The 27,904-nt window shown below is 38.7% G+C and overlaps 1 protein-coding gene across 1 annotated transcript; it reads left to right on the top strand.

Moving 5' to 3' along the window:
* The first annotated feature begins 1,539 nt into the window (after positions 1-1,539).
* On the top strand, positions 1,540-26,558 carry LOC306759320 (RNA polymerase II elongation factor ELL-like). The gene is made up of 12 exons (XM_079244910.1): positions 1,540-1,692; positions 2,273-2,320; positions 15,796-15,923; positions 16,953-17,116; positions 20,525-20,769; positions 22,231-22,355; positions 22,764-22,866; positions 23,097-23,577; positions 24,160-24,211; positions 24,578-24,749; positions 24,848-24,892; positions 25,803-26,558. The coding sequence occupies exons 1-12, from the start codon at positions 1,555-1,557 to the stop codon at positions 25,911-25,913; spliced, it is 1,812 nt and encodes a 603-aa protein (XP_079101036.1). The 5' UTR covers positions 1,540-1,554; the 3' UTR covers positions 25,914-26,558.
* Positions 26,559-27,904: the final 1,346 nt, after the last annotated feature.

The raw sequence follows: 27,904 nt of genomic DNA, 5'->3' as shown, positions 1-27,904 counted from the left end.
ATATATATATATATATATATATATATATATATATATATGGATAGGCTCCAGCTTCCCCGTGACCCTGAATTGGAATAAGCGGTTGGGAAAATGAATGAATGAATATATATATCTATATATATCTCTAGAGATATATATATAAAAAAAATTTAAAAAAATATATATATATATTTTTTTTTATATATAATAATATATATATATAAAAAAAATTTAAAAAATATATATTTTTGTACCCAAAAAATTTTTTGTGTTGAGTCTGAGAGGCAAACCAGAGTTTAACCAGTTGCTTGATCATTTTCAAAACTTCAGATAAACTGAATATCTTCAAAAGGTAAACAGAATTTAATAAAAATTTATTTGATCATTTTTAAAGCAGAGCTCCTGACAAACAGGTAAGTTCTGATGCACCTTCTGCTGCCTGTGGCGGACTTAATGTGAAAAGAAAACTGCTGGTCGTGTACGACTAGAAGTGTAAAACAGTGGAGTTGGCGTTGCACAAGTGAGGTCACACCAGAAGCTGATCTTGTTAAGACAAACACTGAAAACAGCTGATCTGAGTAGATATGAATTATAACATCCCAATACCAGACACGATCCAGGAAGAGCTCTTCTGTAAGAGAGGTGGATTTCAACCAGTGGAGAGCAGGGGCAGCATGTTACCTGTGCTGCCTGCAGCCATCAGGGCCTGCGAGGCTTTAATGTCATGCAAAATGCTTACAAAAAACTCTCACAAGCGCAAAAAGATTTCCAGCGACGATGTCAGGACCATCATACGTGTACAGTACTGAAGAAAATTCAGGACTACTTTTCACAGTGCATTGTGGGATACTTTGAGTACACTACATACCATAAAATGAAATTTCACTCTGCATTCTGGTGTCACTACAAATGGAAAACACACCATTGCATATGAGTTGGGGAACTTAAATCAAGGTGCTGGTGGCTCCTCACTTTCCAGCTCCACCTTCTAACCCACTGGCTTTTCAAAAAGACCACAATGGTAAGGCAACACATCTGATTATCTGTAGAAAACCCAAAGCTGGAAAATGTCAGCTCTCAAACTAGTGAGTGGTTTCATAATGGCCAAGTCAAATTATTATTTATGTGAAGATAGCAGCAAATGAAGGAGCAGCCAAAAATTGACAAGGGATTGAGTTGTTTTGGTGTTACGCCCCTCTGCAGCCCTTGGCCTTTGAGTGGCGGCGTCACAGTCCCTGGATGGTACATGAACTAATCAGCTTCATTTACTGCACCTGTGAAATAAAGATTTTTTTTAAAAAGAGAAAGTGGAAAACATGTGTGTACAAAAACCTTAAATAGGCCTTGACAAATAAATACATTTGTTAAATAGAAAATTAAATAAATAAAATAAATAATCCCCTGGAGAATGCTGTGAATAATAAGAGCAAATCCAGTGCGGTCTGGTCTGGAGCTGCTGGGAGTTTTCAGGCCACGGTGCTGCCGGAGCCCCGCCCACACCGTGACGTAGTAGGGAGCGTGCTGAGCTGAGAGAGGAAAGCTGCTTCAATTGTAGGACAGCGAGAAGAGCCAGCGATGGCTTCGCTCAAGCAGGAGCACCACTATGGGCTCTCCTGTGGAAAAAATAGCAAAACCAACCCTAACGTAACACTGTACCACGTCAAGCTCACGGACACGGCTCTCAGAGCGCTGGAAGCTTACCAGAATATCAAGGTACCTTTTTCCCACCTTCCTTCTCTTCTTGTGTTTATGTGTTTTTGGGTGACTTCTCTTCATGCCTCAGAAAGTTTGTTTTTCAACTTGTCTACCTATCTAAAACCCTCGCACTTGGTTAGAATAGCGTTATTCTGTTTTTGTAGGATATTCTAACGTCGTGTAGTTTTTTCAGACAGACATGATCGCTTTTATGAGCAAACAGCTGCTTCTAACTCTGGTTATTTACCCCTGAATCATTTGGAGCTTTGCTACAGAGCAGAGCAGGGCAGAACCCTGTGATTGTGGTAGAGACAGAGCAGCTCCTCAGCTGTTTGCTCTCAAAAGCTAAAATAAAAGTAATAGTAAAAAGCCTGATGTTATAGTTGCATATGCATATTAACTAATAAGTAAACTGTTTTTTCTCACAACTATTTCCATTGGAAACCACTGAGAGAACACAGACTTTGTTGATTGTGTAACTTCAGCTTACATTTAAAAATAGATTATAGTATAATTGTGTTTACTGAGATAATTTGGGTCACACAATCCCCTTTACAACAATACCATAACTAATGGCTTTTCTTTCCTCTCACATCAGGGAGCTTTACAAAGTGAACCTTCAATCTGTTTTAAAGGAAACCAAGGGGTAAGTTTACCTCTGCCATCTGTAGGTATATGATCATGTTATGAAACACAACCAAGCTGAAATTGAGGACTGATCACCTTTTTAAACCATTTTAGCTATGATTAACAGCAGGTTATAGTCGCCAGCATACCTCACAGCTTTAGCCTATTTGCTTAAATGGATGTAACTGCATTATGGGATGAGTGGTTGTGTTAAGCAGGCCGTTGTCTCATTCGGAAGTTTCTTTAAAATAAAAGCAAGTCCTTTCTTAGTTCTCTAAATATTCATTATGGTTTGCCGTTGACTGGTATGCCCCATGGTGCTTCTGCCTCCCTCGGAGCGTCGTGATAAGAGCTTATGGCCAGTCCAGCAGATAGGAGGCATGCAGGTTACTGGGTCAGGCTGGTGACTGTGCGGACGCTTTGTTGGGTCAGCAAGTGACGCTGGGAAAAGGATGAAGAAGGGAGGAGGGGAAGAGGGAGGGAGACGTGCACACAGACATGATCAGAGCCAGAGTCAACATGAACAGAAGACTGATCATGAGTCAAACAGCTACCAACTTAGTCTTGTGGACATTTTCATTTAGAAAAATACAGCTTATTACTGTTTGTATATGTGTGTAAAAATACATTTATAATAAATGAATACATATTAGCACCTTTCTTTTGTGTTGAGTGTTGAGCCATGATCTGCAGTAAGAAGCCTGAACTATGTGTGTTTTGACTTCAGTTTGAAGCTGCTGTGTCCTTGGGGAATACTTACTTTTCAGTCAATGCTAATTGCACAGGCTGGTTGGAAAGACTTGCAACCCCCTTCCTGTCACGACAAGACAAGCTGAGTGGTGGCAAGTTTTGAAAGGGGGCTTGTGTGGTTAGCAGACTGGATTAAACCTGTATGGTGGTGATGTGGGTGTGTTGCTTTTTCTGTTGTCAGATTTTGAAAGCTTAGTTTTGCCTCAAGAAGGACAGCGTTTGTTTTTACTTCCTGACCTTTAGACTCATTAGTACAGTGAGCTGCGATGGACATTTTTGAACTGTCATTGCTCAAAGTGTCATGCAGGATTTATTACCAGGGTTGATAGTTCAGTGAGCAAGGGTCAGGTGTGGAAGGTGAAGAGCCAGGCAGTCATTCAACTGTTTTTGTTTTTGCTTTGTTTACAACTGCAACTTGCAGTGCACTAGCTTTGATTGTGATATATGTGGCATTTGGATTCGAGGCACTGCAAACCCAAAGCTATTGGACTGCATGTGTGCTACTCAGAACCAGTAGTTAACCATAAAACTAAGCGTTAAATAGTGTTTGTGTTCAACATAATGTCACTGGCTTTGTTTTGTGCTGCATGCAGAAGTGGTCACTATTTCTTAATGAGGATGCAAGCTTGTGAAATTAAATTTTAGAGACTGCTGTGCTGACATATCAGCACACATATTTCTGAACATTTGAACGTGCACTCAAATAGCTAAGGGATTGCAGGAATTTCTTTCACCCATCCCAATGTACGGCACAGAGAGCTGAAGTTATTAGCCAAATGAATGTTTAGACGTAATTATAGGCGCTGTAATGCTCTTGATTACAGAGTTGGGCATCACGACTTCAGTTTGCGTTAGCTTTCGCTGTCTGCTCGACTCAGACATCCATAACACCGGGTGTTTTTGCGGCACACTTGTGCTGCAGTAAATGGCAAGGCCAATGACATGAACTCTGCCCTGCTAATTTTTCTGTTCCAAATCCAAGTTGGACCCCGAATGTTTTGTGTGTGAAATCGTCAGGAGTGAAGCACCTTGTTTGTTGAGGCGGTGGGATGATGCACAGCTTGCTTCTCATGTATTCTTGTTGCTTGTCACATCTATTTGTTAGCTTGATCTGGGTGTGGATGGCTGTTGTTTTTTGTTTGTTTGTGTTTTTTCCTGTGTGGTCCAAAGGAATGATTTATTCATGTCCCACCTCCTTTTCCTGTTATGCCCCCATGGGTCCATTGTGCTGCAGTCTTCAGTCCCCTACCTGAGGACCCTCTGTAAGTTTTGTGTGTTTGCCTGTATGATTGAAAGTGCAGTATTTTCAACCCTTGGTGTACTATGAGTAGCTGCGTGTTTGTGTGATTTTCTCTCTCTCTCTCTCTCGATTGTGTATGCGTTTTAGGCTGGCTATGCTTAGATCCCGGGAGTCCCCTCTGATTGTGTGCTGTCTCCTCTGATTTGAATAACAATGAGCAGGGGAATGCAGGCTATGTGTTGTCACCCTGCCTGGATCACCCAAAATGAATCAAGTTTTTCAGTCCAATGCACCGCCGTCGGTCCAGATGTGTTGTGGTCTGCCCTGAGGGTTTGTTTGTGCCCGGCGTGATAGAAGCATCCCTGCTGTGGATAATGAAGTGAAAACTTAAAGTGAGAGCACTGAAAATATATTTTCATTAAAGGCTTTATTTTATTTATTTATCTTTACAAGTTAAAATTGAAACTGGCATCTTTTATTTAAGCAGAAAGATTTGATCACTGAGATTAGAAATCTATCTTCCAAGAGCAACCTGGCCAAGACAGCAGCATTACAGGAGAAATTGCAACCATTTACAACATACAAAAAAAATACATACAACTTTTTAGACAAAATACATGCCTAAAACGTTGAATAAACATCTATCAAGGCTAGAAAGGACCAAGAGATCTAAAACATATTAAACATCTACAATCACATTTACCATTTTACTATAAATGTGAGATTTCTTGATGCTACCAGACCAGTTCCTTCAGTCCAAGGTCCTTTTTTCAAGTCATTCCAGGCAGACCGAGCAGCAAATTTAAAAACCTTTTTCTGTCCTCTGTTCTGACCTTGGCGTCATCTAATAAGAGGTCTTGTGATCGGAGATTATACCCAGTTGAATAATTCCATGATAAATATATTCAAAGATAAGAAGGAAGTTGACCCAGGAGACAATTGTAAATAAAAACAAGCCAAAGCTAATTGTTGTTTGTTTTTATTGTTGTTTTGTGAAAAACGTTCAGCTCAGTTAGTAGATGCTAAATTAAAGGGGATTAAAAAAAAAAAATCAACAATCTATGCATTTGCATTTTCTTGTGCTGAAAAATATTTATAAATTGTTCTCATAGCTAAATTTTAGAAGTGTTCATTGATTCATGGCAAAAAGTGTATCTCATTTTGGAAAAGTAAGAACTTGTTCATATTTACATCTTGTAAAGAAAGCTTTCTCTGACTCTCGTGTAATCTCTTTAGTTTAATGTATGTGTTGTGTATGTCACTTGTCAGCGCTTCTTTCTCGCAAGTCACATTAATCATGTTCACCCACAAAGTGGAAAACTGTTTTGGCATTATGATTTAGGGCGAATTCACACCAGTATAGTCAGCCAGACTCGGTCTGATTGGGGACTTGGCTCAGTTGTAGGGGGGTGTATCCATGCAGACCAAGATTGTGTTCATGTTGCACTTTGTTTAGACGAGTCAAACCATTGAAACACTCGGAGAGAGCAAACCTCCACTAAGCACAGTGTTAAAGAATCCTTTAAAAAATTCCTGGATCCAAACGGTGATATGAGCCACCACCAAAATTTAATCAGTTCTTCCTCTTCACATTTCTAACAAATCCTAAAATTTCATGAAAATCTGTCCATGACTTTTTCAGTTATCTTGAACACAAACAAACAGATAAACGCCTGTAAAAACATAACCTCCGTGGCGGAGGTAAATATATCCCTTTTCCCACCAAAGGTGGTGCTGCACGAGTATTTTAGAAAATAAAAGAACAAGACTCACGTAAAGAAGAAACTCCACTTGTGATCTAAACATCGAGCACAAAACTATCACTGTTTTGGGTTTTTTATTTTGTCTTATACAAGTTTACTGCAGAAATGCACCGCAGCAATGGGTGCAGTATAAACAACAACAAACAAGGCAGAGGACCATTAACACAATTGCGATATATTTACCCACAATGCAGTCGGAGGCCAAATGCAGGAATTTTTTTTTTCCCGTAGTTTGCTTCATGTATTTGGTCCACTTGAAGCGGACCAAGACCTGTGTTTGTAGGCAGACCGAGTCTGCTTCTTTGATTCTAATCCGAATTTGTTTGGCACATTCACATTTCCCCAAATGAAGCAGACTTTCCAAGCAAACAGACTTGGATTTGAATCTGAAAGGCTGATGTAAATGTGCTCTTAAACTGCATGAATTGTTGCTACTACTTCTAAAACCCACGCATAAAAATCTTGTGTACTGATCAGATTACTCGTTTGTTTAGCAATGGTGTGAGTGCAGGCTAAAGACAAACATCCCACTGAGGTCCAGCAGCAGTCCTGGAAAAGTGGGTTCTCTGTCTGACGAAGCTGCTCGGAGATATGGAGCGCATCTTGACTTGCTGAGGAACAAGTCCCATCTAATTGCCTCATGGGAAAACTCAGAGCATAAGTTAATGAGGCATAAAAGGGTGTTTGTTCCCACCCCCCCTCCCCCTAACACGTGTGTGCCATACATAGTGTGGCTCCACATGTCTGGAAATGTAGCGTTCCATGGAGTAGAAGTAGGGGCTTTTGTCGGACACTGACCCACAATTTGTTAAAGTAGACAGTTTGGCCCTCGGGCACCTGCTGAAGACATATCTTTCTTGGCAGTCGGGGGGGGGTTTATCTCAGGGGATGCTTGTGGCACCGTACCCTTGCCCTCTTCTCCCCCCACTGCTGAAGCTTGCAGCTCTGGCAGAAGCTTTGCCCCTCTGTGAAATAGCAAATTTAAAGGAATAGAAGGTGATTACAGGCTGGGGCTTGATTACATGCACTGTCTCCCACTCAAGGCAACCACATTAATCACCCAGTGTCGGCTTGTGGAACTCAGAAAGGGAGAGGAATCTGCAGCTCTGTGTTGACTGATTGACTGTGGGATCATAAACACAGGGCTGCAAAAAAAAAAAAAAAAAAACCACTCAAAAATTCTCGTTTCTGTCTTTGCTCTCCAGTCCTGCTGCCCTTGTCTTTCTCTCTATTCCACACAACCAGACACAGACACATTGTGTTTTTGTATCTTTGTCCTCCATTGTAAAGAGGGGGGGTTGTGTTTAGTGGCATGTGTCAACTTGTGGTCCTGGGAACAATTCGCCTCTTTTGTTTGCAATGAGATGATTAGAAGTAGTGTTTACTGAAGTGTGGTGAGGATGAGGGCAGTGGGTGGCTGCTTCTGTGCGTCTAAAGTGTGTTTTCCAAGCCAGTGGTAGAGATGTTTGGCTGATCACTCGACTTTGGCCTCACTCCCTCCTCACTCTTATGAGTGGCAGTAATGCTGATTACACCCTGGTGAGAGAAACTGGAGCTGAGCCTGTCTTTGCCCAGGCTGAGTTAACACACACTCACACTCGCAAAGTTTGCCTTAGCTGCCGACCCAGAGTGACTTGCCTCCTGCTGATAACAGACAGCGGTGGTGGCGACAGGTTTGACTCCCTCCTCCTCCTTCTGCTCCTGTACGTCCTCCCTCTCCTCCCATCTACCAGTAAGGGGAAGCAGTGCCATGGTATCCCACTCCGGAGCCGAGGAGGCCGGGACAAAAGACAGCCTGTTTTCAGAAGGCCATTACTCAGGCTGCAGAGGATGTGGAAACAATAGCCTGCATGAGATCTACACCCAGACCCCACATTCAAGCAAAAGCTCGCAGGAAACATAAGCCTGGTGCACCGACAGCGGTCTCTCACAGTTTTTGTTCAATCGACTTTATAGCTTTGATAAAGCCAGGAAAATGAGTCTTTCCCCTTCTACGCCTTTGGCATGTGGAGACATTTATGACAGTTGAGAGTGAACTACGGCTCATTAAGATAATGTCGCCACACAGGCTCAACAGTCATGACTTTTATTGTTCCTAAATTTTAGCAGCTGTTTTTTTTGTGTTTGTGTGTGTGTGTGTTGTTGAATATAATTAGTCATCAGAGGTCATCAAAGTATTTAGTGAAGTCTTGGGTTATTTCAGCAGATGTGTCCTTATAACAAGAATGATCCTAATACAGACTAATGAAATAAGGATGGTAAGATATCTAAGTGGTTTTTAAATGCCACAAAAATATTGGTCATTTTTCTCTTACTGATAATCAATCAGATTGATGGCTGACTGAATATTCACATTTCCTGGTGCCAAATCTATGACATCACAACTCAGTGATTTCTTTTTTCTGGCCTTATATTTTATTTCTGCTTCGATTGCTATTTATGGAAGAAAAAACATATATATTCCTTTTCTCTGCATTTTGTGATTGTCTCCCATCTTTACTACCGCCACCGCTCAATATTGTTCAGATAAAAATACATTTGGCATATCAGTATATGAAATGGGTTAATCATAAAACCCATCCCACTGTTTTGTCAACAGACAAAGGTGTTATCATAGGAATCTAGACGAATAACTAATGAATAGCTAAACAAATGAACAATGGTTTTAATTAAAATGCAAATAAATAGTTTATAACTTCATTGTTTTTCTGCTGTATTTTCCCTGCTGTATCGGATGCTACCAAGTTAGTGGAATAAACATACAACAAACCAGTGCAGCTGTAAATTATTTGACAGTTCATACTAGTATCTGTGATTTTTAGACATTTGGATAAGAGTTAAAATATGTATAGGTTATGACCTGCAGTACTTTAAACTGGTTCTGCAGTAGTACCTTACATAACCTTTAATTAAACAGTCTTCACAGAAGTTCTGCCTTGTTTTCAACATGATGAAAATGGCAAAAATGTCAGAGGTTTGCGAATCTGAGATAGAGGAAAAGACCTCTTTGTCTCAGTTTGTCCTTTGAACTCATTTACATTCAGAAGGTGAAGGTGATGGGTGTGCTTCTCATATTAAGCTATAATGTTCTAAATCTTTGTAGATGTTTGCCTCTTTCACTGGCTAGGTTGATGCACTCATAGATGAACCTCATTAGACTGGTTGAGCCTTTTTTTTCAGGCCTGTTTGTTTGACCTGCCCCTCCTTGTTGACACCTTTTGTGATTCTCATGTAAGACGAACCGTAATGGTGTCCATAACAGATAAGAAAGACATTGTCTTAATTACATTATGTATAATGGATGAAAAATGATCTGATGATTTCCGATTTCTTTTTGCTACTTCTACATAAAAAATATAAAAAGGAGCCCGAGTCTAACAGAAATAGGAAAACTTATCAAACTTAAATGAATGAAGAGAACAGATGGAGAGACAGCCTTAAGCCAATAATAATACCTTCAGAAAAGATTGATGCAGGCAGATTATGTAGTTGATGGACATCGGACGAGAATTGGAGGAAGTCTTTAACTGACAAGGAGTTTATGAAAATGTAGAACAACAAGAAAAGCAATGTAGGAGTTTGGTTTAAGTTTTAAAAGTTTAAAATATGTTACATGTTTTGTCAGTTCAGGCTCTTCTTGCTGTGCTTATTTGTCTTTTGGCCTCTGCGGGTCACTAAGCATTACTGGGGTCATAAGCCACCTTCTCAGCTATTTTTCTATGTGTTTTAAGAAAAGACCCTTTTCATGACTTGTTTTTACATATAAATGTCTTTGTCATTCATAGCTCATTCCAGTTTTTACTTTTGCTTCATTCAAAAACAAAAAGATTAGCAGCAACCCCCAGATTTTCTGAATGTTTCACTTGAAAGGAAGTCAATAAATATTTCATTATTCATGGTCAGCTGAATTCTTAAAGTTCCAAATCCTTTGTAAGAGCTCCTCACTGAGTTTGATTTGCAGTGTGTTCCTCTCGGGGGAGAGTGCATGGCTTTGGTGTTGGCCCCAAAGGCTGGGAACGTGAAGCGCTTGTTGTAGTTCTCACAGCAGGAGTGAAGAAATTTTCCAGTGGAGGTCGTATGAGCAGTCGTCAAACAATGCCAGTCATTCCTCTGCATGGCAGTGCACTGCAACAGCTGGAGTCTTGTGCCGGCACAAAACATAATCTTGTGTTGAATTATTAATTGCTGCTGTAGAGGAAGTTTGGAAAAAGTGTTCTCTGATGACTTCATTAACTAAGCAGCAGCTTTGTACTAGATATGGATGTTATCCTTTTAAAGGGGTTACACATGAATTGAAAGATGTAAACTAGCATAAAAAGTAGGGAAAACTGTTTTGGGATTATTTCTTTGTGACCGTGCTTATTCGCAATTTATCTGAAACTTCTGGAGATCATGTTTATTTCCCTTTAAAATGGAGCCACAATTCTAATGAATATACATTGTAGCATAAGGGATAGATATATGCATGTGGCTTGTGCCCATGAAAAACTTGCTCATCTTCACTGCCGTTGCCAAACAACTTATTTTACTATTGACTCTTGTTTTGAGCTTCTGGTACCCCAGATGCTGGGTTGTTAAATAAAACACACTTTCCATTTGTAAATGGAAACGGAAATATCTTGTAGTGTGTGAAAATCCTTATGCGATGGTCAGCATGATGTTCTTATATTTCTGTCTCTCTCAAACAATGAAAATTTCATTTTAACTTTAAGTACAGGTTAACCACAGGCAAACATTGCACAATCGACCAGCACAGTCACATTAATATAAAAGTTATGTAAGAAACTGAGATCCACCTGATCAGCTGCATACAAGCTGCTCAACAGCGTTAGTTCAGCTGTGTAAAGTTTGTCTAGAATTCTGCAGCCAAAGATTACTTGTAAAGACCTGTGCAGCAGGCTGATAAGAAAATATGAGCCAACGTCTGCGTTGCTTTGTTACGCACGCTTGCCAAAAGAGCTTGAGTTGTTCTTCACAGACAGCGACACAGAAATGAAGATCTCTGCTGCTATATGTGAGCTAAGCATTGTTCACAGTAATGTTAGTTCAGGTCAACTTCAAACTCTATTTAGTTTTTAGCTGCTTCAGTGTGTGTATTCAATTTGTAAACGGGTTCAGCTAAAAATCATAAAGAAAGATGAAAAGTCAAACACCAAGTGTTTACAGTCGGGGGGAGTCATTCTGTGAAACTCTCAGCAGGGACATACACACAGTAGTAGCAGTTAAAATGTATTTTTCATGATGGTTTGCTAAGTGATTCCTGTCAGCCATCAGCAGTGGCATCCTGTAAGCTTATGTTTAGCATTAACATTGAAAAGACTGGAACTTGCATGCTGAGAAACTGAGTAGAAACGGACAGACCTGCTGCATTATTAATGTGACATGTCCAAAGAAGTGTATGCATAGTTTGCTTTAGTTTTAATGCCCTGAGAAGTGCATGTGGAGAAAAATGTATTCTTTAAATTATTATTTGTTTTTAGTAAAGCAGAGTAAAATCTATATTCTGAGTCTTTCATGGTACAATGCTTGTAAATGCTAATTGAGTGGTTTAGAGTATTTAAAAAGAATATAAAATCAAGTGTTAAGCTTGCAGATAAATAAGTAATGCTTTCTGCTGTGAGACACTGTTGGCATTTCTGCATAACACCCTGACTGACAAAGCTCTCTGTCACTGCAGTCCTGCACAAAACTAATCCACAGAGCATCCACTGACTGTAGTTTCTCCTGAAGCCTCAGTTCTCTCAGTAGATGTGCTGCCTTCAAACTCCTAATTTGTGCTGCTCTGGTGTGTTCTCATGCCTACAGTGTTCTGGTTTAGCCTTCACAAAATGAATCCAGATCTTCTTGTTCTCATAGGTCCCATAACCAAAGTTCTGTAAACATGGTCCCCAGGGAAGATTAATTTCTATGATGAATGTGGAAAATTTTAATCAATCACCTGAATACCTCTAATTTCTTATCAGCCCTCCAACAAGAAAAAAACAAAAACAAAAACATGAGTAGTAAAGCCTGTTACATACTCCACGAGAAGCAAGAAGTTTTTTCTTCTTCTGGAGGCTCCGAGAAGAAAATGACATCATTTTGTTCTCGCGGACGTGTTTGTTCTTGACACATCGGGCTGGCAGAACTTTTTTCTTGCGGGGCTGCGAGAAGTATCGTGTGATTGGTCGCACATTTGAGGTGGGCGTCGTTAACACGGAGAAAGCATGAAGCATGAAGTTGCTGCTTCTGTGTGTTTGCTGTTGCCGGCAAAACGGATTGTTTTGATAAAACAGATGATCAAGGTGGTGAGAAAGTACGAACATTTTTACATGTGGCATTAAAACACTCTGACCCAGCCGCATGCACAACCCGCCCTGCCGCGGACGAAGCTGCTCGTTAAATATGAAACTAGAAAACACAGAGAGTGGAAACCTCTGCCAAACACAATGTTAAAGAATCCTTTTAAAAAAATTCCTGGATCCAAATGGTGATCCGGATCACCACCAAAATTTAATCAGTTTTTCATTTTTACATTTGCAACAACTCTTGGAATTTTTATAAAAATCCGTCTCTAACCTTTTAAGTTATCTTGAGCAAAAAGACGCTGGGGAAAACAACCTCCTCGGCGGCGGTAACAACCGGGTTCCTACACAAAAGCAGACATCGCCCCCCACAGTGATCCCACCCCGCTGCAGATGTGCTACTTGTGGAGTATGTATGGAACTGCAGAACAAGACGTTTTTTTCAGTTCTTGCATCTCGTGGAGTATGTAACAGGCTTAACACAAATTTCAGCCTTAAAGTGTCAGATGTAACTCTCTAGTTCCAGGAATATTATTCCATTTTACACTGAGAATAATCTTACAGTCATAGGCAACCGGTTCCATCACACTGTTTGTGTACTCAGACTGCATAGGGTTACCATTTTTGGAGGATGTAAACAAAAAAAGCAACCAGAGAAGGTTAATAGTTTGGTAATGGTAATGGTAGGGTAATAGTTTGGTTCATTTTGAGATCATGACAGCAAAAATGGCAACAGTATCAAACTTGTAAGGCTGAAGCTGTCGTTCAGGAGGAAGTCTTCTTTCAACTAGAAAGTTGGAGGAGCGACTCCAGGCTTTACCTGACTACATGCCTAAGTGTTCTTGGACACTGAACCCTGCATTGCCCCCCATTGTGCCCATCAGGTTATGAGTGTCTGTGAATAGGTGAATGTCACCCGTTGTGTAAAGCACATTGAGTGGTCAGCACGACTGGAAAAGCGCTGTATGAGTGCAAGTCCATTTACCATTTTAAGCCCCTAAATCAAGCATGTTGTAAATACGCCATGAATAAGTTTTCAAATTTTTTTAAAGAGCATTGAATATTCAATCAGCTTAAATCATTTGGAACTGGTGGATCAATTTGTACAATTGGGTGCCAAGCTCTCGCATCAATGTTCCACTTCATGTTGAAAAATCTGAACATGGTGCAACAGGAATACATGAAATATAATGAAAAATACTTTATTTAAACATACAAAACCAGTAAAAAGGTTGGACACTTTTCCATTAAATCTTATGGGAAAAGCATGTCCAAACGTCTGGCTGGTAGTTGTGCTGGAACAATAGATGGCAGAGAACATCCTTCACTTCAGAGCTTCAGGTTGCTTCCAACCTCAGCACAGCTTCTCCATAGCTTGAAGTGTGAAATGGAAAAAAAAGTGCTTATCCTGCTGCACTTTTTGGCAAATACTGGAGAATACATACAAAGGTACTGTGGCTCTCTTCTGGTTATGAATCTTCATTTTAAGACTACTTATTGTGGCTTATAAGCAGCTTGCGAGTGAGTTGGCAATTACTCATTTATGTGCTCCTTTGACCTCTTGTAATGTTTCTGTGGTGCAGTGCTGTAATTTTCCCATGAAACTGGAAGTGCCAGTGAATATTTCTGAATTCTGCTCTCAGACCTGTAATTCCATCTTTCTCACCGGTCGAAGCAGCACAGATCCAAAGCTTTTCTTTCATGCTGTTATTATGTGTATGTGTGTCTCTGTGTGCATCGGTCTGCCCTGGAGGTTGCAGCTTTGGCTCTGCTGCGCTCCACTGAGTCTGCCAGGAGGTCTCAAGGACAATTCAGTGGGGCAAACTCCTTTAAAAACACTGCTTACCCAAGGAGATTTATTTAGTTATATAGCAGTACTGAATCTAAGTCTAAATCCTGCGTAGGTCTGTGTGTGTGTGCATGCATGCATGGGTGCCTGTGTAAGTTATTCCCTGTATTTACACATATAATATTAAATGAAGATGCTACAAAACCAAAAATGGAGCAAATGGTGGGTAAAATTAACTTTTTAATACAGTTTAATGGTGTGATTTAAGGATTAATCTTTTCTATACATTTAAACAGACGCACAGCTTAAATTGGTAATGAATATATCTTGTAAAGAATAATAGCCATTTATTGGAGTTTTGTATGCTATTAGAGGATTTATGCATGAACAGGTATGTTTAAAAGACTGACATTGAACAGTCTATGTTAAATAATCAATAAAGAAATGAATGCAGGAACACTTGTTAGTATAAGTCTGGAAGCGATTAAAGAGACATTTTAGTTTTATTGAGCAAGAGTGGTGTAAAAAAAACTTAAGGTTAATCTGTGTTTTAACTGCAGATGGAGCGCTCGACTAGCAAGATGAAGCTAAAAGCTACTCAGAATGGGGGCTGAAAGAGGGGCAAATTTTTGCTGCATAAACCAATGTCAACCTCAAATTTCACAGCAGTATGTTGTGAAATTTTAGTGTCACTTCTGCATCAGAAAGATGTTTATTATGTTTCAACTTCTGAATCTCGATTTGACAGACAGGGTTGCTACAATCTGCTGCCACACAGTGATGCTTGGGTTGCATCACTGCGTGGCAGCATGGACCCTGTTGCATGACACGATTATCTGCATACCATGATAATTGTCATTTTTGCAGCTGACTGATGTTCACATGTGACCAAGACGTCTCGGAATCTGCTGGTAGATTAACGTTATATTCACAAACCACATTCATGTGCGCAGAGAATTGACGCCCTTTATTTTAGTTTCATTCTTTTGGGTTTCTTGAAATTTGCTTTGATATTTTAGAACATGCTGGGACATGAAATTTAAAATACTAGTACTTTCTTTTTCTTCCCTTTTAAAGAAATTTAGGAATATTGTTAACCTGGAACATGTATGGATGCCCGCTTTGCTTTAGTTCTTAACCATAACACCTTAAGCATAAATTGATGAGGAATATTTACATGAACTATTTCTAAGATTTAATTAAATTGTTTGACTGCTATTTGCTGCAGGCTGTCTGGTTGTTAAAATAAGTGCTGATTCGTGCCGATTGCAAAATCCAAAACTTTGACAGCTTTGTGTTTCTTGGCTACAACGCATTTGGCAGCTAATATTTTGCTGAGTAGATAATTGCTGTTCCAGGCAATAAAATTGACAGTTGGCGAGATAACAAATGATTTCTTAGGTGAAAGTTGATAAGTTATAGCTATGATGCTGATGTTAAGCCAGCAGAACAAGCTCCTTTTTTTCTATTTTTAATTAACGTGATCAATCCTCGCAAATTCATAAAATATGCATTCAAACAAGGTGTATTTCCTGCATATTTATGCATTTTTGTTTTTGTGTTTTTGTACAACTTTGTCATTTAGATTTAGATAGTTGGTTTGTACATGTAGTGTTATTTAAATCACTCAATTTTGATTTTTTTTTTCTCTTCTTCTACTCTTCACAGTACATAAAGATCCCAGCTCCCACATCAGAGTCGCCTTCTGCTCTTCGCGTCTTCTCCTTCTACTTATCTAGCGACAGCAAAGACCAGCCGCAAGCCAGTTTTGACTGCATTCATCAGTATGTTTCAAGGTATGGAGTTAATCAGTTAAAACCTTTTTTTTATTTTCACAAAGACAAAAGTCAAGAATTGCTGCTGCTGCATTGCCATTTAAAAAAAAAAAAAAAAAAAAAAATCCCCCTTTTCTACCTGCTATTTTTCCAAACATATTTTTCCTGCTTTACTTTTTAAATTGGCTAAAACCTTTTGCATTTTCAGTGATCTCGTGATTGTGGCACATGCAATCCAAGACACAAACTTCGTTTTGTATTTTTGAACATCTGGTTTCTTGTTTCTTTCTATTCTTATATAGCAGGGGTGCAGCTAGGTCTGAGATTAGAGATGGAGCAGTTCTTCATAATTTCCTTCATATTTCTGGGCTGAGCCTGTCATTACTGAGATCTGCAATGCTTTATTTATGGAGGAAATATGCTAGGAAAGTAACATTTGTGCTTTGTTTCTGCCTCTCTATGCCAGATAGAGCTAATTGTGGACAAACTTTACCAATGTTGGCTCCAGTCTTTTGTTGCAGCCAAGAAAAATAAAGCAAGAGCAATGAGGGAGAGATCGTGTTCTCTGCACCCCCACATGCATTTTCATATTCAGAGAATAAAGCAGTATGTAATTGTGTTTTGAAAATTTAGCATTGAATGAGGATAAAAGGCCACTATTTTTTATATGGCATGAAAAATGAATTTGGCAGCACAGTAAATCCCCTTTACAGGACTGATGCAATCCAGGTTTAGGTATAAAACTGTTTACTTTTGTTCAAGATGATCCTTGTTTTGCAAGCATGCCGACAGGAGCCAAGGTAATCCAGGAGGTTTTCCACAAGCTCTGTCCTGCTTTGAACCAAGCTGTTGAGCTATATCTAGCCTGTGACATAAGATACAATAGCCATAGAGCTGTCTTAGCCAGCTTTTACCACAAAGCCATGTTAGGCTGCATGAAAACTATACTGCTCTAAGGCAATATAGTACTGTGTCTTTACAGAATTTACCACAGGGCTCGTCGTAAAAGCCCTGTACTTCAGCGTTGTCCGCATGTCTTTTGTTTCACAGTGACGGCTGTGAGCAGCTCGAAGGACAAGGCAACATTCAGGACAAGATCACTGTGTGCGCCACTGATGACTCCTACCAAATGACCCGCGAGAGGATGTCTCAGGTGGAGAAGGATAGCTGGAGCCGCTCTGCCATTGAGATCAAACCTGGAGCCACACATCCAAGTAAGATCAGACTTCAGGCCTCCGTGATGGAAAAACACTGTGCATCAGTTGATGATGTATCTACAGATTATTTTGTGGAAAGGCCAAGTGAATTTATATTTTAAGTGGAATGTCGATACAGTGCAAAATAAAAACAGAAATAGAAATACAATGGCAGCAATAAAAGAAATAGGCACAGTTGGCTTTCTTTAAAAGAAATGTAGCTCAGCTCATTGCTCGGAGTTGAAAACCAGATATTTTCCTGTTGTGATGAGTAGTAAAACCAGATGTGCAGGCTGTTCTTTTGGTCAAATTGCGTTTGGCATTGTTTAAAGTCACTAGCTGTCTTTTTTTAAGAACAGTAGAACTGGCCTCTGCAGGAAACTGGAAGACACTTTTAGTAAAAGAGAGACATGTCTACAAATGTTTGTAACGATATGCATTTCATTTAGTTATTGTTATATATAAAATATTTATTCCCAGTATGTTAAAACGCTGCAGAGTGTTGCCACAAGCTTGTCTGGAAATTACATGCTTTTGTCAATAACCTCTGATCCTTGAAAAAAATAATTTAAAAATGAATAAAATGGAAAAAATGAACTTTTGCCATGCAAGAGTTCAGCTGAAGTTGACAGATAATATATTTGTCAACCTGCAAAGCTTTTGTCATGGTAATGCAGTATTTTTGTTTTTAGGTAGCTTAGCTTTAGACCTCCATGTCGAGGCTTGAGCACCAAGGAAGCTGAAATTCTGGGTAATCGGCAACAAATTTAGACTGGAGATTACATCAAGCCTTACATCAGATCATTATGTGAGGATGGCAAAGCAGCAAACGGTGCCAAAGGGAGACATTTAATAACTTAATTCGCACTTTCAATCTCAGGATGTAACTAAAAGTTAAATAACGTTTTTGAAAACTGTGCTGTTGAGAGCAAAGCTGTAAGACTTGCTCTGTTTTCTTTTAGGTTGCAAGTGCACAATGAGTAAAACTTGAATATATCACTGTAAACCAACCTGTAAATATGGTTTTATTTCTTTGAATTCTTTGTTCTGTGACTGGCAGTCACCTCTCACTCCTCTTTGGCTAACTTGTCAAGAAAACCTGTTAGACAGCAGTGCTTACAAACAGTACGCAAAAATAGTACCTTGGCCTGCTTTATATGTTGAGATTGTGTAGCTTTGCACAATTATTCAAAGATGGGTCTGTTATTGCAAACAGATATACCACCACTTTGTAAAGTAGGTTATATAATGAGCACATTAGCAATCTGACAGGTAAGAATATGTCGGTGCAGTTTACTGTGGAATATGGGCAGGAAACTTTAGAAAGGATGGATTTTAAGATGTAATGTGAATTTGGAATTATTTAGATATCTGGATTGGTTGTAAACAGTGGAGCTCCTTTATTGGTTTTTATCAAACAAGTTACTAGTGTTACTTTATGTTTTAGTAATAAACATTCTCCCTGTGTTGCATCAAAGTAAATGAAGACTACCTATCATCTACGTTGCCATCCATATTGCTTCTGTATTGTAATTTGGAATTAATTTGGAATTTATAAAGAAATTCATCTGTCATAGGGCAGAGATGCAGGGAGATGTTTAAATTTCACTTCTTTCCATCTCAGTCGAGTTATCATCTTTACTGCCTGTGTTACTTGAAAATGGCAGTATGTTACAAAATTATTATTATAAAAGTGTAAGATTTTTCTCAGATCTGACCATTTATATAATGTACATTTTCACCTGGTACAGTGGAGGTGTATAAATTTGATAGAAAATTCTATTCATTTGAGCAGGTATAAAAAGATGAGTTCCAAGAAAATGAAGAGAAAACTCAGAGAGAGATGAGCAACAAGCAGCAAACGAAATTACCTCCTCTCTGTCTGCACAAGTTCTCTGCTCTTGCAACAGCATTTTTTGGTGTCAGATTTCTTTTCCTGTTTAACTATCAGTAGTCATCTTACGATAACTGTTGCACAACTCCCAGTCCCATAAAGGTAGGTACAAACAACCCCTAATAAACCTCTATTTGGTTTTTAGAAAGTTTTTGCTTTGTATTTAAAGTTATTGAACCTCTTCCAGGAAACTCCCTCTGCTCTCACTTGCATTTATATTGGCTGTACTGACTCATTTAACAAATCAGAACTTTTCAGTACAGAACTTTTCCTTCAACAGGATTCCAGTAAAATAGTTTTTCATAATGTTGCCAGACAGTCTGAGCCTAGACGTTGCTAATAGTAACACTTTCGCTACTCTGGACGTGATTGCTCTCTGTTGTTAGACTGTAGGTACATTTAGTGGTTGCCAGTCATGACTTTTTTCTCAGAAAAATTTCTTTTGATTAAATTTAATTATTTTTATTTATTTCAGTAATGATTTATTCTAAATACATGGAAATATTAGACTTAGGCTGAATAAATTCAGAACATTTTTTTAAATGTATATCCCATATAAGTACGAATATTTGTGAATTTTCTGCCTAACTGATTACTAACAAGAGACCGGTGACAATGCATTGTTGTATCTTATGTGGACACAGTTTAGAGCAGGTTACTCATTATGATCCTGCAGGAGCTGCAATGTAGCAGGTTGTCCATGAATCCCTGCTCCAACACACCTGACTCAAATTAATGAGCCTTTGTGCCAACCTTGATAGGCTGTTGGATCCATTTGATTTGAACAGGATGTGTTGAAGCAGGAACACTTTGAAAACCTGCTGGACTGTGGCGCTCATGGGACCAGGATAAGTAAACCTGGTTTAGAGGTTGAACAGAAAGCTCTCTTTTCCTGTACCTCTCCCCCACGCTGACCTTCAAAGCACAGATTAACCTGTAATGGGATTAGTGCAGCTAGAGAGATGGCTTTCACTGCTCCATAATGCCCCTTCTGTTTGCAGTAGGGATGTAAGCAATAATCGATCATATGTTTACATCTGAGGAAAAATAGCTGCAGGCTTTAAAGCACATGTGATGTCTGGATTTTGGAGATGTTTGGGATTAAAAAAAGAGCTAATGTTCACATCAGTCACTCAGCTGGAAAGATGTTGCAGATTTATGAGCTTCTTCTCATATTGAACAGATAGTAAATGTGGTTTGAAGTTGTGAAATCAGTCTTTTTTTCTTTCACATCCTTGTGCCTGTGTTTGATCTACTGCCTAAATATGTATGAATATGAAATGCTCCACTTAGAGACAATACATTTCTGTAAATGTAAGTGAACTAACTACTGATGTGTCTGAGGAGGGAGAGGGATTTGTTGAGGAATGTAAATATAGACATAATTCATACATGAGACAAAACCTCCTATCTGACCTGATGCAATGTGGAATTTTGAGGGTAGTGTTATCAAAATGCACCTCTAAAGACTTGCATTATCCAACAAAGAAGCACTTACCCCAATAAAAGAGCTTTTCTTTCTGTGTTTTCAGGCAAATGCATAAAGTACCAGAAGAGACCAGCTCCCTTGTCTGCCCCAGACACCAGCTTACATAAGCAGTCCTCCAACAACTGGAGGAACGGCAGTATGCCCACTATGACCCAGAAACCCCTGAAGGACCGCATCATTCACCTGCTGGCCCTCAAACCATACAAAAAACCAGAGCTTCTGTTGTGGCTGGAACGAGAAAAAGCTGGAACAAGGGACAAGGTCGAACTGGGTGCCATACTTGAAGAGGTGCTTAAAACTCATCCTTAGTATTCACACAGACATTCAACATGCACACGTTTACTCCCCTTTGTTACATAAATGCTTATTTTCCTTTTTAAAAACATTAATGCTGCAAACATAGTGACAAAGCGAAAGCTGTGCAATGCTCTTCTGTGTGTACCTCAATACATTTGATTAGTATATTTACACTATGTAACACATACTCATCTCCACACATATGCATGTTTCTGTTAGCCTTCTGTTGCGTAATTTTTGTGTTTTTAGTGATTAAAATCCAAACTAAAAAATGGTGCATGTGAATGCAATGTTTAAACCATTACATTTTTAGAAAATGCATCTGACCTCTTGTTTTAAAAAACTGCTTTCAGTGACTCATTCCTAGCAATTAGTGCAAATGTAAAAAATGCTAAACAAAACAATTATGTTTTGTTTTTTTTTTTAAAGTAAATGTAACCCAGGATATGCAAACTAGAGGCTAATATTTGGTCTAGCAAACATTAAATGTGTTAGTGACAGAAATGAGGACCAGCTGTGCAATAGCTGAAGCTGTTATTTAATTCACAGTTTACATTCAGTGACTTTCCTGTATACATTTTTGAGTAATTCCTAAATGATGTATGTGTGTTTCTACTTGCAGCATCAGTGTTTGTGTTTTTCCAGGGCCTCTGCTTGTTGACATGTTTGCATGCATGTGGTTTTTGTGTCAGTGCGTGTGTGTAATTAGGTTGTGGCTGTAATTGTCTCTTCAGAGATAGTGTTTGCTGCTGGGCGGGCCTCTCTGACAGGAGGCACCAGACAGATAGATGTCCTCAGAGAAGGGCAATCAGACGGGAGGCTGATACACTGTGAGAAAGAGCCTGAGACTCAGTTGGCACTAGAAACACAGGGAGAGTTTTGCTTTTTAGGAATGCTCTTAACTTCTAGTTAATGGGACGCTTTATTTCTTTTACCCACTGATGCAGCTAGACATATCAAATGTTTTAATTACATAATTTATTCATTTTTTTGGACATGTTTTCAAATGACTTGACAGAATAAATCCAGGAATATAACACACACAGGTTTATTACTAGAAGTAAATCTGAGTTGATAAACGGATTTTATTAACTATCAAGTATTTGAATTTTTTCACGTCTCCAATGACTATACTGTAAAAAGACTTTTTTACTGTCAGGTTCAGATTCAAATGTCAATTATTTTAGCTCAGTTTTACTTCTTGTACACCACAGCAAACAGCTGCTCTCAGGGGAGATGCTCTAGAAATCTGCCTGTGGGTTTCTTGGTCTACTCTAAAGAGCAGAACTGATTCACAACAAGCTGGCGAACATGGTGCAGCCTTTGTGGCCGAGGAACTGATAGTTTCTCTAAGGAACTTCAGTCATGGTTACTGTGCAAATTTTTGGGTCAGATTTCATATGGTTGCAGTCTTTGCCACTGGACGTCACAATTGGTTTTCTGATGTTTAAGGTGGCCAGGCTGAATCCCAAAGACAGCAGCTATTTGCTGAGGGATGATTTCTTCAAGCATGTGCAGAGGGACTGGCCAGGCTACGGCGAGGAGGAAAAGCAGCTGATCAGCAGGCTGCTGGCCAGGTAGGTAAAGAAGAGAGGTGTTCTTAACACAAGCTACATTTAGTGCTCTTTAAAAAGCTGTTTTCCCTGTGACTTAGTGTGCTTTGCTTTATTAGCTGATGACCACCGGCGTTACAGATTGCCGTAACCTAAATGACAAATTGCACAGAAAGTCTTCTTTTCCCCTGTATTCTTTCCTTTTAGCTCGAGATTGGAACAAACTCTGTTCTTCTTTCTTGTTTTCATCCACATTCTCTGTGTTTGGTCTCGCATATCTCTGTAAAAATGCTAATCAGCACTCAAGAGCAGTGCTTGCCTCGACCTGTTTGTCCAAGATCTGTGTTTCACTTTTACACAAAGGTCTCCAGTAAATCTACATGACACCTGTTCAGATTTATATGGTGTCTCTACTTTCTCTGTCTTGAACAGAAAATTGCAACCACCTAGCAGCAACCAATCAAGAAATCTTCAAGCAAACCTGTTGATACAAAAGACCTCGGAGGATCAAAGTGTAGCAAAAAATCTTGCTGTGGTAAAATGGCTTTTTTCGTTTATTATTTACCTTTCAGTAAAACAGAAGTCACTAGTCTGCTACTTTTTCAACACATGTAAATCAGAAATATGTAGCTTTCCATCTGTCTTTGGTAAAGTTGGCTTGTTTACCAAAACATTAGGGGGCAGTTGGTTCACATGATTTGTATGAAAATTATGCTAAAGTGTTTTTAAAAAGAATTTTCTGTTTTTGACTGTTTTCATTTGCAGAAACGACCCATGCCTTTTGACTCACTGGAAAGTCTGGCAGTTAAGAGACAAAAACTCACAGATCAGAGGTTACAACACCAGTCTTCTGTAAATGGACTTTTCATCAACAAAGAAGCAAACAATAATGCAACTCTGACCCTTAACCCCAGTTTTCACTCAAAGACTGAGTCTCAAAGAATAAGTAACCATTCTGATAACCAAAGCGGCTTACGCGGTGGCCACCACAGCTTTTCTCTGATGCACAAACTGTACAGCAATCTTGAGGGACCTTTTTCAGAGACCAGGGAGCAAGAGCCCAAAATAAACAGGCTGCAGCCACCCCAGCGTGACTGCCCTCAGCAGCAGCTCGCCAACAGCCAGCACAGGAAGAAGAAATCCAAGAAGCATAAAGACAAAGACCGGGAGAGGTTAAAAGATGACAAGGGTGATGAGTGGTTAAAGTCGAGCCCTGATCTCAAGCAGAATCCAGATAAACTTGACAGTAAGCCACTTTTTTTGCATTATTTTCTCTTTGTTACTAATATGTTCTTTCTTTGGTTTTCCATGTGACAGTCTTTGATTTCATTCTGTCTGAACACTACATTTGTCAAATTTCAGCATTCACACCCCTCTGTTATGTGTCCATACTGTTGTTTCTCCCCTGAAGCTACTTAAAACTGTTTACCCACACATATTAGATGACCAGCAAGTGTATGAGGTCACTGTGACTGTTCACCTGACAGCCCACAGCTGCTTTTGTGTGGCATTATCTTATAAGCATGGCTGTGTTTGCTCTCTTAAGCTTACCCTCTTGAGTCCTCTTTGTCTTATGTGGTTGAGTGGCTCAACAACAGCTTTAGCGATGCTCTGGGTCTCTTAGCTGAGAGGTCCCCTGACACCCTGAAGCCAGTTAGCACAGAGGCAGGAACACACAGTCACACCATGTGGATTTTAAACAAACAAAACACTTTACTATACAGTTGGACAACGACAGGTCATGTCAGAAACTGTATTGACTCAAGTTAATGTGATTTTCTTTTTTTTTTTTTTTTTTTTTTTTTTTTTTTTTTGCTTTTTGCTTCAGATCCTGACATCACAAATGCTGTGGCCTCTGAGGAAAAGCCAGATTATGTGCTGTGAGTGTAAACAGGATTTAAAGTGATTGATCCTTGTAGTGTTGCTTTTAACGTTTAGTGCTGGTTTTCTTCATACGTAAAGTAAATAGGAAAGGAAATTACTGTCATAGTCTGCAATTGTTTGCTGTTACTCATATTTTTACAGACTTGTGCTGCCATCATGTGTGTAACTGTGGTATTACAGAAATAAACTAAAGTATCATGGGAGACCAAACTAATGTTGCTGAAAAAGCTTAATATACATAAAAGTGTTTGCTACCTAAGCTATCTGCAGGGCAAAATTAAGATGAGTTTGATGTCATGCTAAAATCTGACCCACTGCTACATGATCCTTGATTTTGTGTTTTGGTGCATGTTTCCTCACAGTGCATACAGTCCAATAACAAGCTTGGAGCAGCGTCAGAGGTACCAAGAGGATTTCTGTGCAGAGTATGATGAGTATAAAGACCTCCACTCTCGGATTGCCACCATAACTCGCATGTTTGTTCAGCTCGGCTCTAAGATCAAGAGTCTGTCACCTGGAACACAAAAATATAAGGTAAACATCCAGAGCTGGTCAGACTTAGCACTTATAGTACTGATGTTTATTTTTCTATAGCTAGATTTATGTTAACATTTGTGTTTTGCTCCCTCTAGATAATGGAAGATCAAATACTAGAAAAGTACAACAAGTATCGGAAGGTAATGGCACTGATAAAATATTGAAATAGTTGACAGGATTTAGTGTTTTTGATTTTCCCCTCTGCAATGCTGTTGCATCAATTCATTTGGCAAGATCATCCAAAGATTTCTTCCTTTGGGGCCCTTACTATTTCAGTAACACCATCACAGAATTATAATCCCTTTTACGTGAAAACTCAAACTGGTGAATTGCTTCTACAAAGTACTTTAATTAAAATGTGAAATTTGGTGAACAAGGGATTATTGTACCAGTCAGAAGTCTTTGATGAATTCCAAAGGTCTTGTGTTGGCTCCCATTATTAAAAAATAAATAAATAAATAAAATAAAACCGTTAATGCTTATGTGAGATGATCTGCACGTTTCCTCCCACAGTCTAAATGCATGTTTAGTGAATAGAATATAATAACTTTATTATTTCCAACTTGGGAAATTTAGTTGTTGCAGGCTCCATTTGCATTTGTGTTTATAACACAAACAACCAGAACAATATAAAATTAAAATATCAATATAATAGTTACAAGAGGAGAGAAATAACAATGTACAATGTGAGTGTAAAAGCCTGTAATATTATTAAATAGTGATTGTTCAGTCTGTATGAACTGTACCCCACCTTTTTTCTTATAGCAGTAAATATGTTACAGAATACAGCATTTTTGCTGTTTCCCATTTAATGTTGAGTTTATGGTAATTAGATATAAGTTTACAACTAACTTTATGTTTTTGCTGTTTACACTAATTACTGCAAAATATATTAAAATGACAAATTTACCAGCATTTAAAGTGATTAGTTATCTTGTTTTTTCCTAGATTAATGCCAACACTTTTTGCTTGCCTTTACTTAATTCAGTGCAGTCCGTAACAATTGAGGATAATTGTTTAAATGACATGTTGTCTTCTGTCTCTCTACAGAAGTTTCCCGGCTACAGAGAAGAGAAGAAACGCTGCGAGTATCTTCATGAGAAACTGTCGTACATCAAACAGCTCATCATAGACTATGATCTCTCTAAAGCTTCCTTATAGCGTTTGTTTGCAGATCTTCAGAGAAGCATCTCAAGTCTTTTTACGTGAATTATATAAACAGTTTTATATGAGACTGCAGCCATCATCTGTCAAGACCACATAATACTGTGATCACTATTGATATGAGATCAGAAACCAATATTTACGCGTGGTTCTCTGAGTATGTTTGCTTGGGTAAATGGAGAAGCTAGAAAAAATAGCCTTGGCAAAAAAGTAGAAAGTTGGAGGAAACCATTTTTTAAAAAAATTGTTAAACTGGCAATGACTTTAATTTATTTTGTGTTTTTGAAAGTTTTTTTTTAAATCCAATATTCCCTCAGGCTCTTCCTCCTTTTTCAAATACGTTTTCTGAATTCAATAAGAAGTGTAAAAGAGTACAGTTTTCATTTTCATTTGAAAGCAGCGTGACTTATATCTTATCATGCCAAGAGTGAGAGAAGTCTTAAGTCTGCAGTGCCCTGCAAGTGTTTGAATGAATATATATAGTAAAAGGGACTCTTTCTCTATATACTTGGTTTTATGTTGTTCATTTTCTATATAAAAGGAGCAGAGTATCCATGCATTTCACACTAATTTCAGAACCATCTTAAAAGCGGGGTAATTTAATGAGTGAAAATTGGAAATTATGTGAAAGATTATCTTAAGAGCTGCATGTTCACAAAGTATCTGCTGAAATTAGTTGACATATATGCTGCCTCCCAAATGCACTTGAGTTGTTAATATAATCTATTCTAAGTATTTATTAACCACACTCCCTGTCTTTTGAACCGCTGGTAATGAACCAAAATGCTTAAACATTGTTTATCAGTGACATGGCCGGTTTGAAGTATTTTAACCCAGTGAAAAACTTTTTATTTTATTTTTTGTTTAGAACTACTGATGTATTTATTTTTAAGCCTTTATCTTTTTGCCCCTGCGACATTGGCCTCTACCGCTTATAGCATTTTGATTTTGTGGAATTAAAGTGTTTCCAGGCAGCTGGGGAAGCCATGTGGGGAGGGGTTGTCACTAGATGAAAAGTATCATGCTTTTTTTATGTGTTTTGTCTCTGTCTTGTGAGTTTCTGAGTGAAAGTTGCCCCAGCAGGCCTTTCTGTATATGAATGGATTAATACTGCAGCAAAAGGGTTCAAGTGGCAATTTGCTGCCACTGTACCCAAAACTTCAGCTGAGTTTGAAAAGTTTTGTGCACTCTTGAAAAGGTATAAAAACAGTATGAGACACAACTCTAGTATTCTAAGGGAAAAGCATGGTGATACTGCATTTGTTCATGTTGTACTTCATGTTGGACTTACTTTAATCCTCAGTTGTGAGTTGGAGAAGCATCATTGAACTGAGGACTTTATCATGTACAGTAAATAATCTCACAATCAGCCATAGATAGCTGATTTATAGCCTTCACTGTCACAGTAATAACACAGTGCCCACTCGAGTTGTTATTGTTCATTGTGGTTACATTTTTTTCTATATAAATGTCATCACACAGTCAACATAGAAGCCTTAAGATTACAGTTTTTATAGGTTATGGTCTTAAATTGCCAATATCAAAAAGGGTCATTATCCACACTCATCTATTATCTGCCTTATCTTTATGTATTTTATCTTTAAAAAACTTTATTTAATGCCACCAGTGGCTTTCTGTGTTTATAATGTATTTAAAAATATATTTAGTGCAAAGTTCAGTTGGCAATGATGAGATGACTTCCTCATCAGATGCATTTGTAGCCCTGCTGGTACTCTTAACCATCATTAAAGTAAATGTTCAGGCATCTGTCATTAGAAATACCACTGAACTTTATGCTGCTGTTGATACTCCTGTTGACACACTGTCTGACGCTGAAAACATGGATTTGTTTGTGTCTTCAGTGGTGTCGGCCACAAGTTTAACACAGTCAAATTTTAAAACACTTTATGGTTTTTGGTGGAAATTATTGAAAGATATAATAAGATTTGTGGAATTGTTTGATTTTGGAATTATCTGTGGATTATTGA

This window comes from Telmatherina bonti (genome assembly GCF_933228915.1).
Source record: "Telmatherina bonti genome assembly, chromosome: 1".
NCBI lineage: Eukaryota > Metazoa > Chordata > Actinopteri > Atheriniformes > Telmatherinidae > Telmatherina > Telmatherina bonti.
Note: the sequence above shows the minus strand (reverse complement) of the source record. Positions and strands in the feature narration are given on the sequence as shown.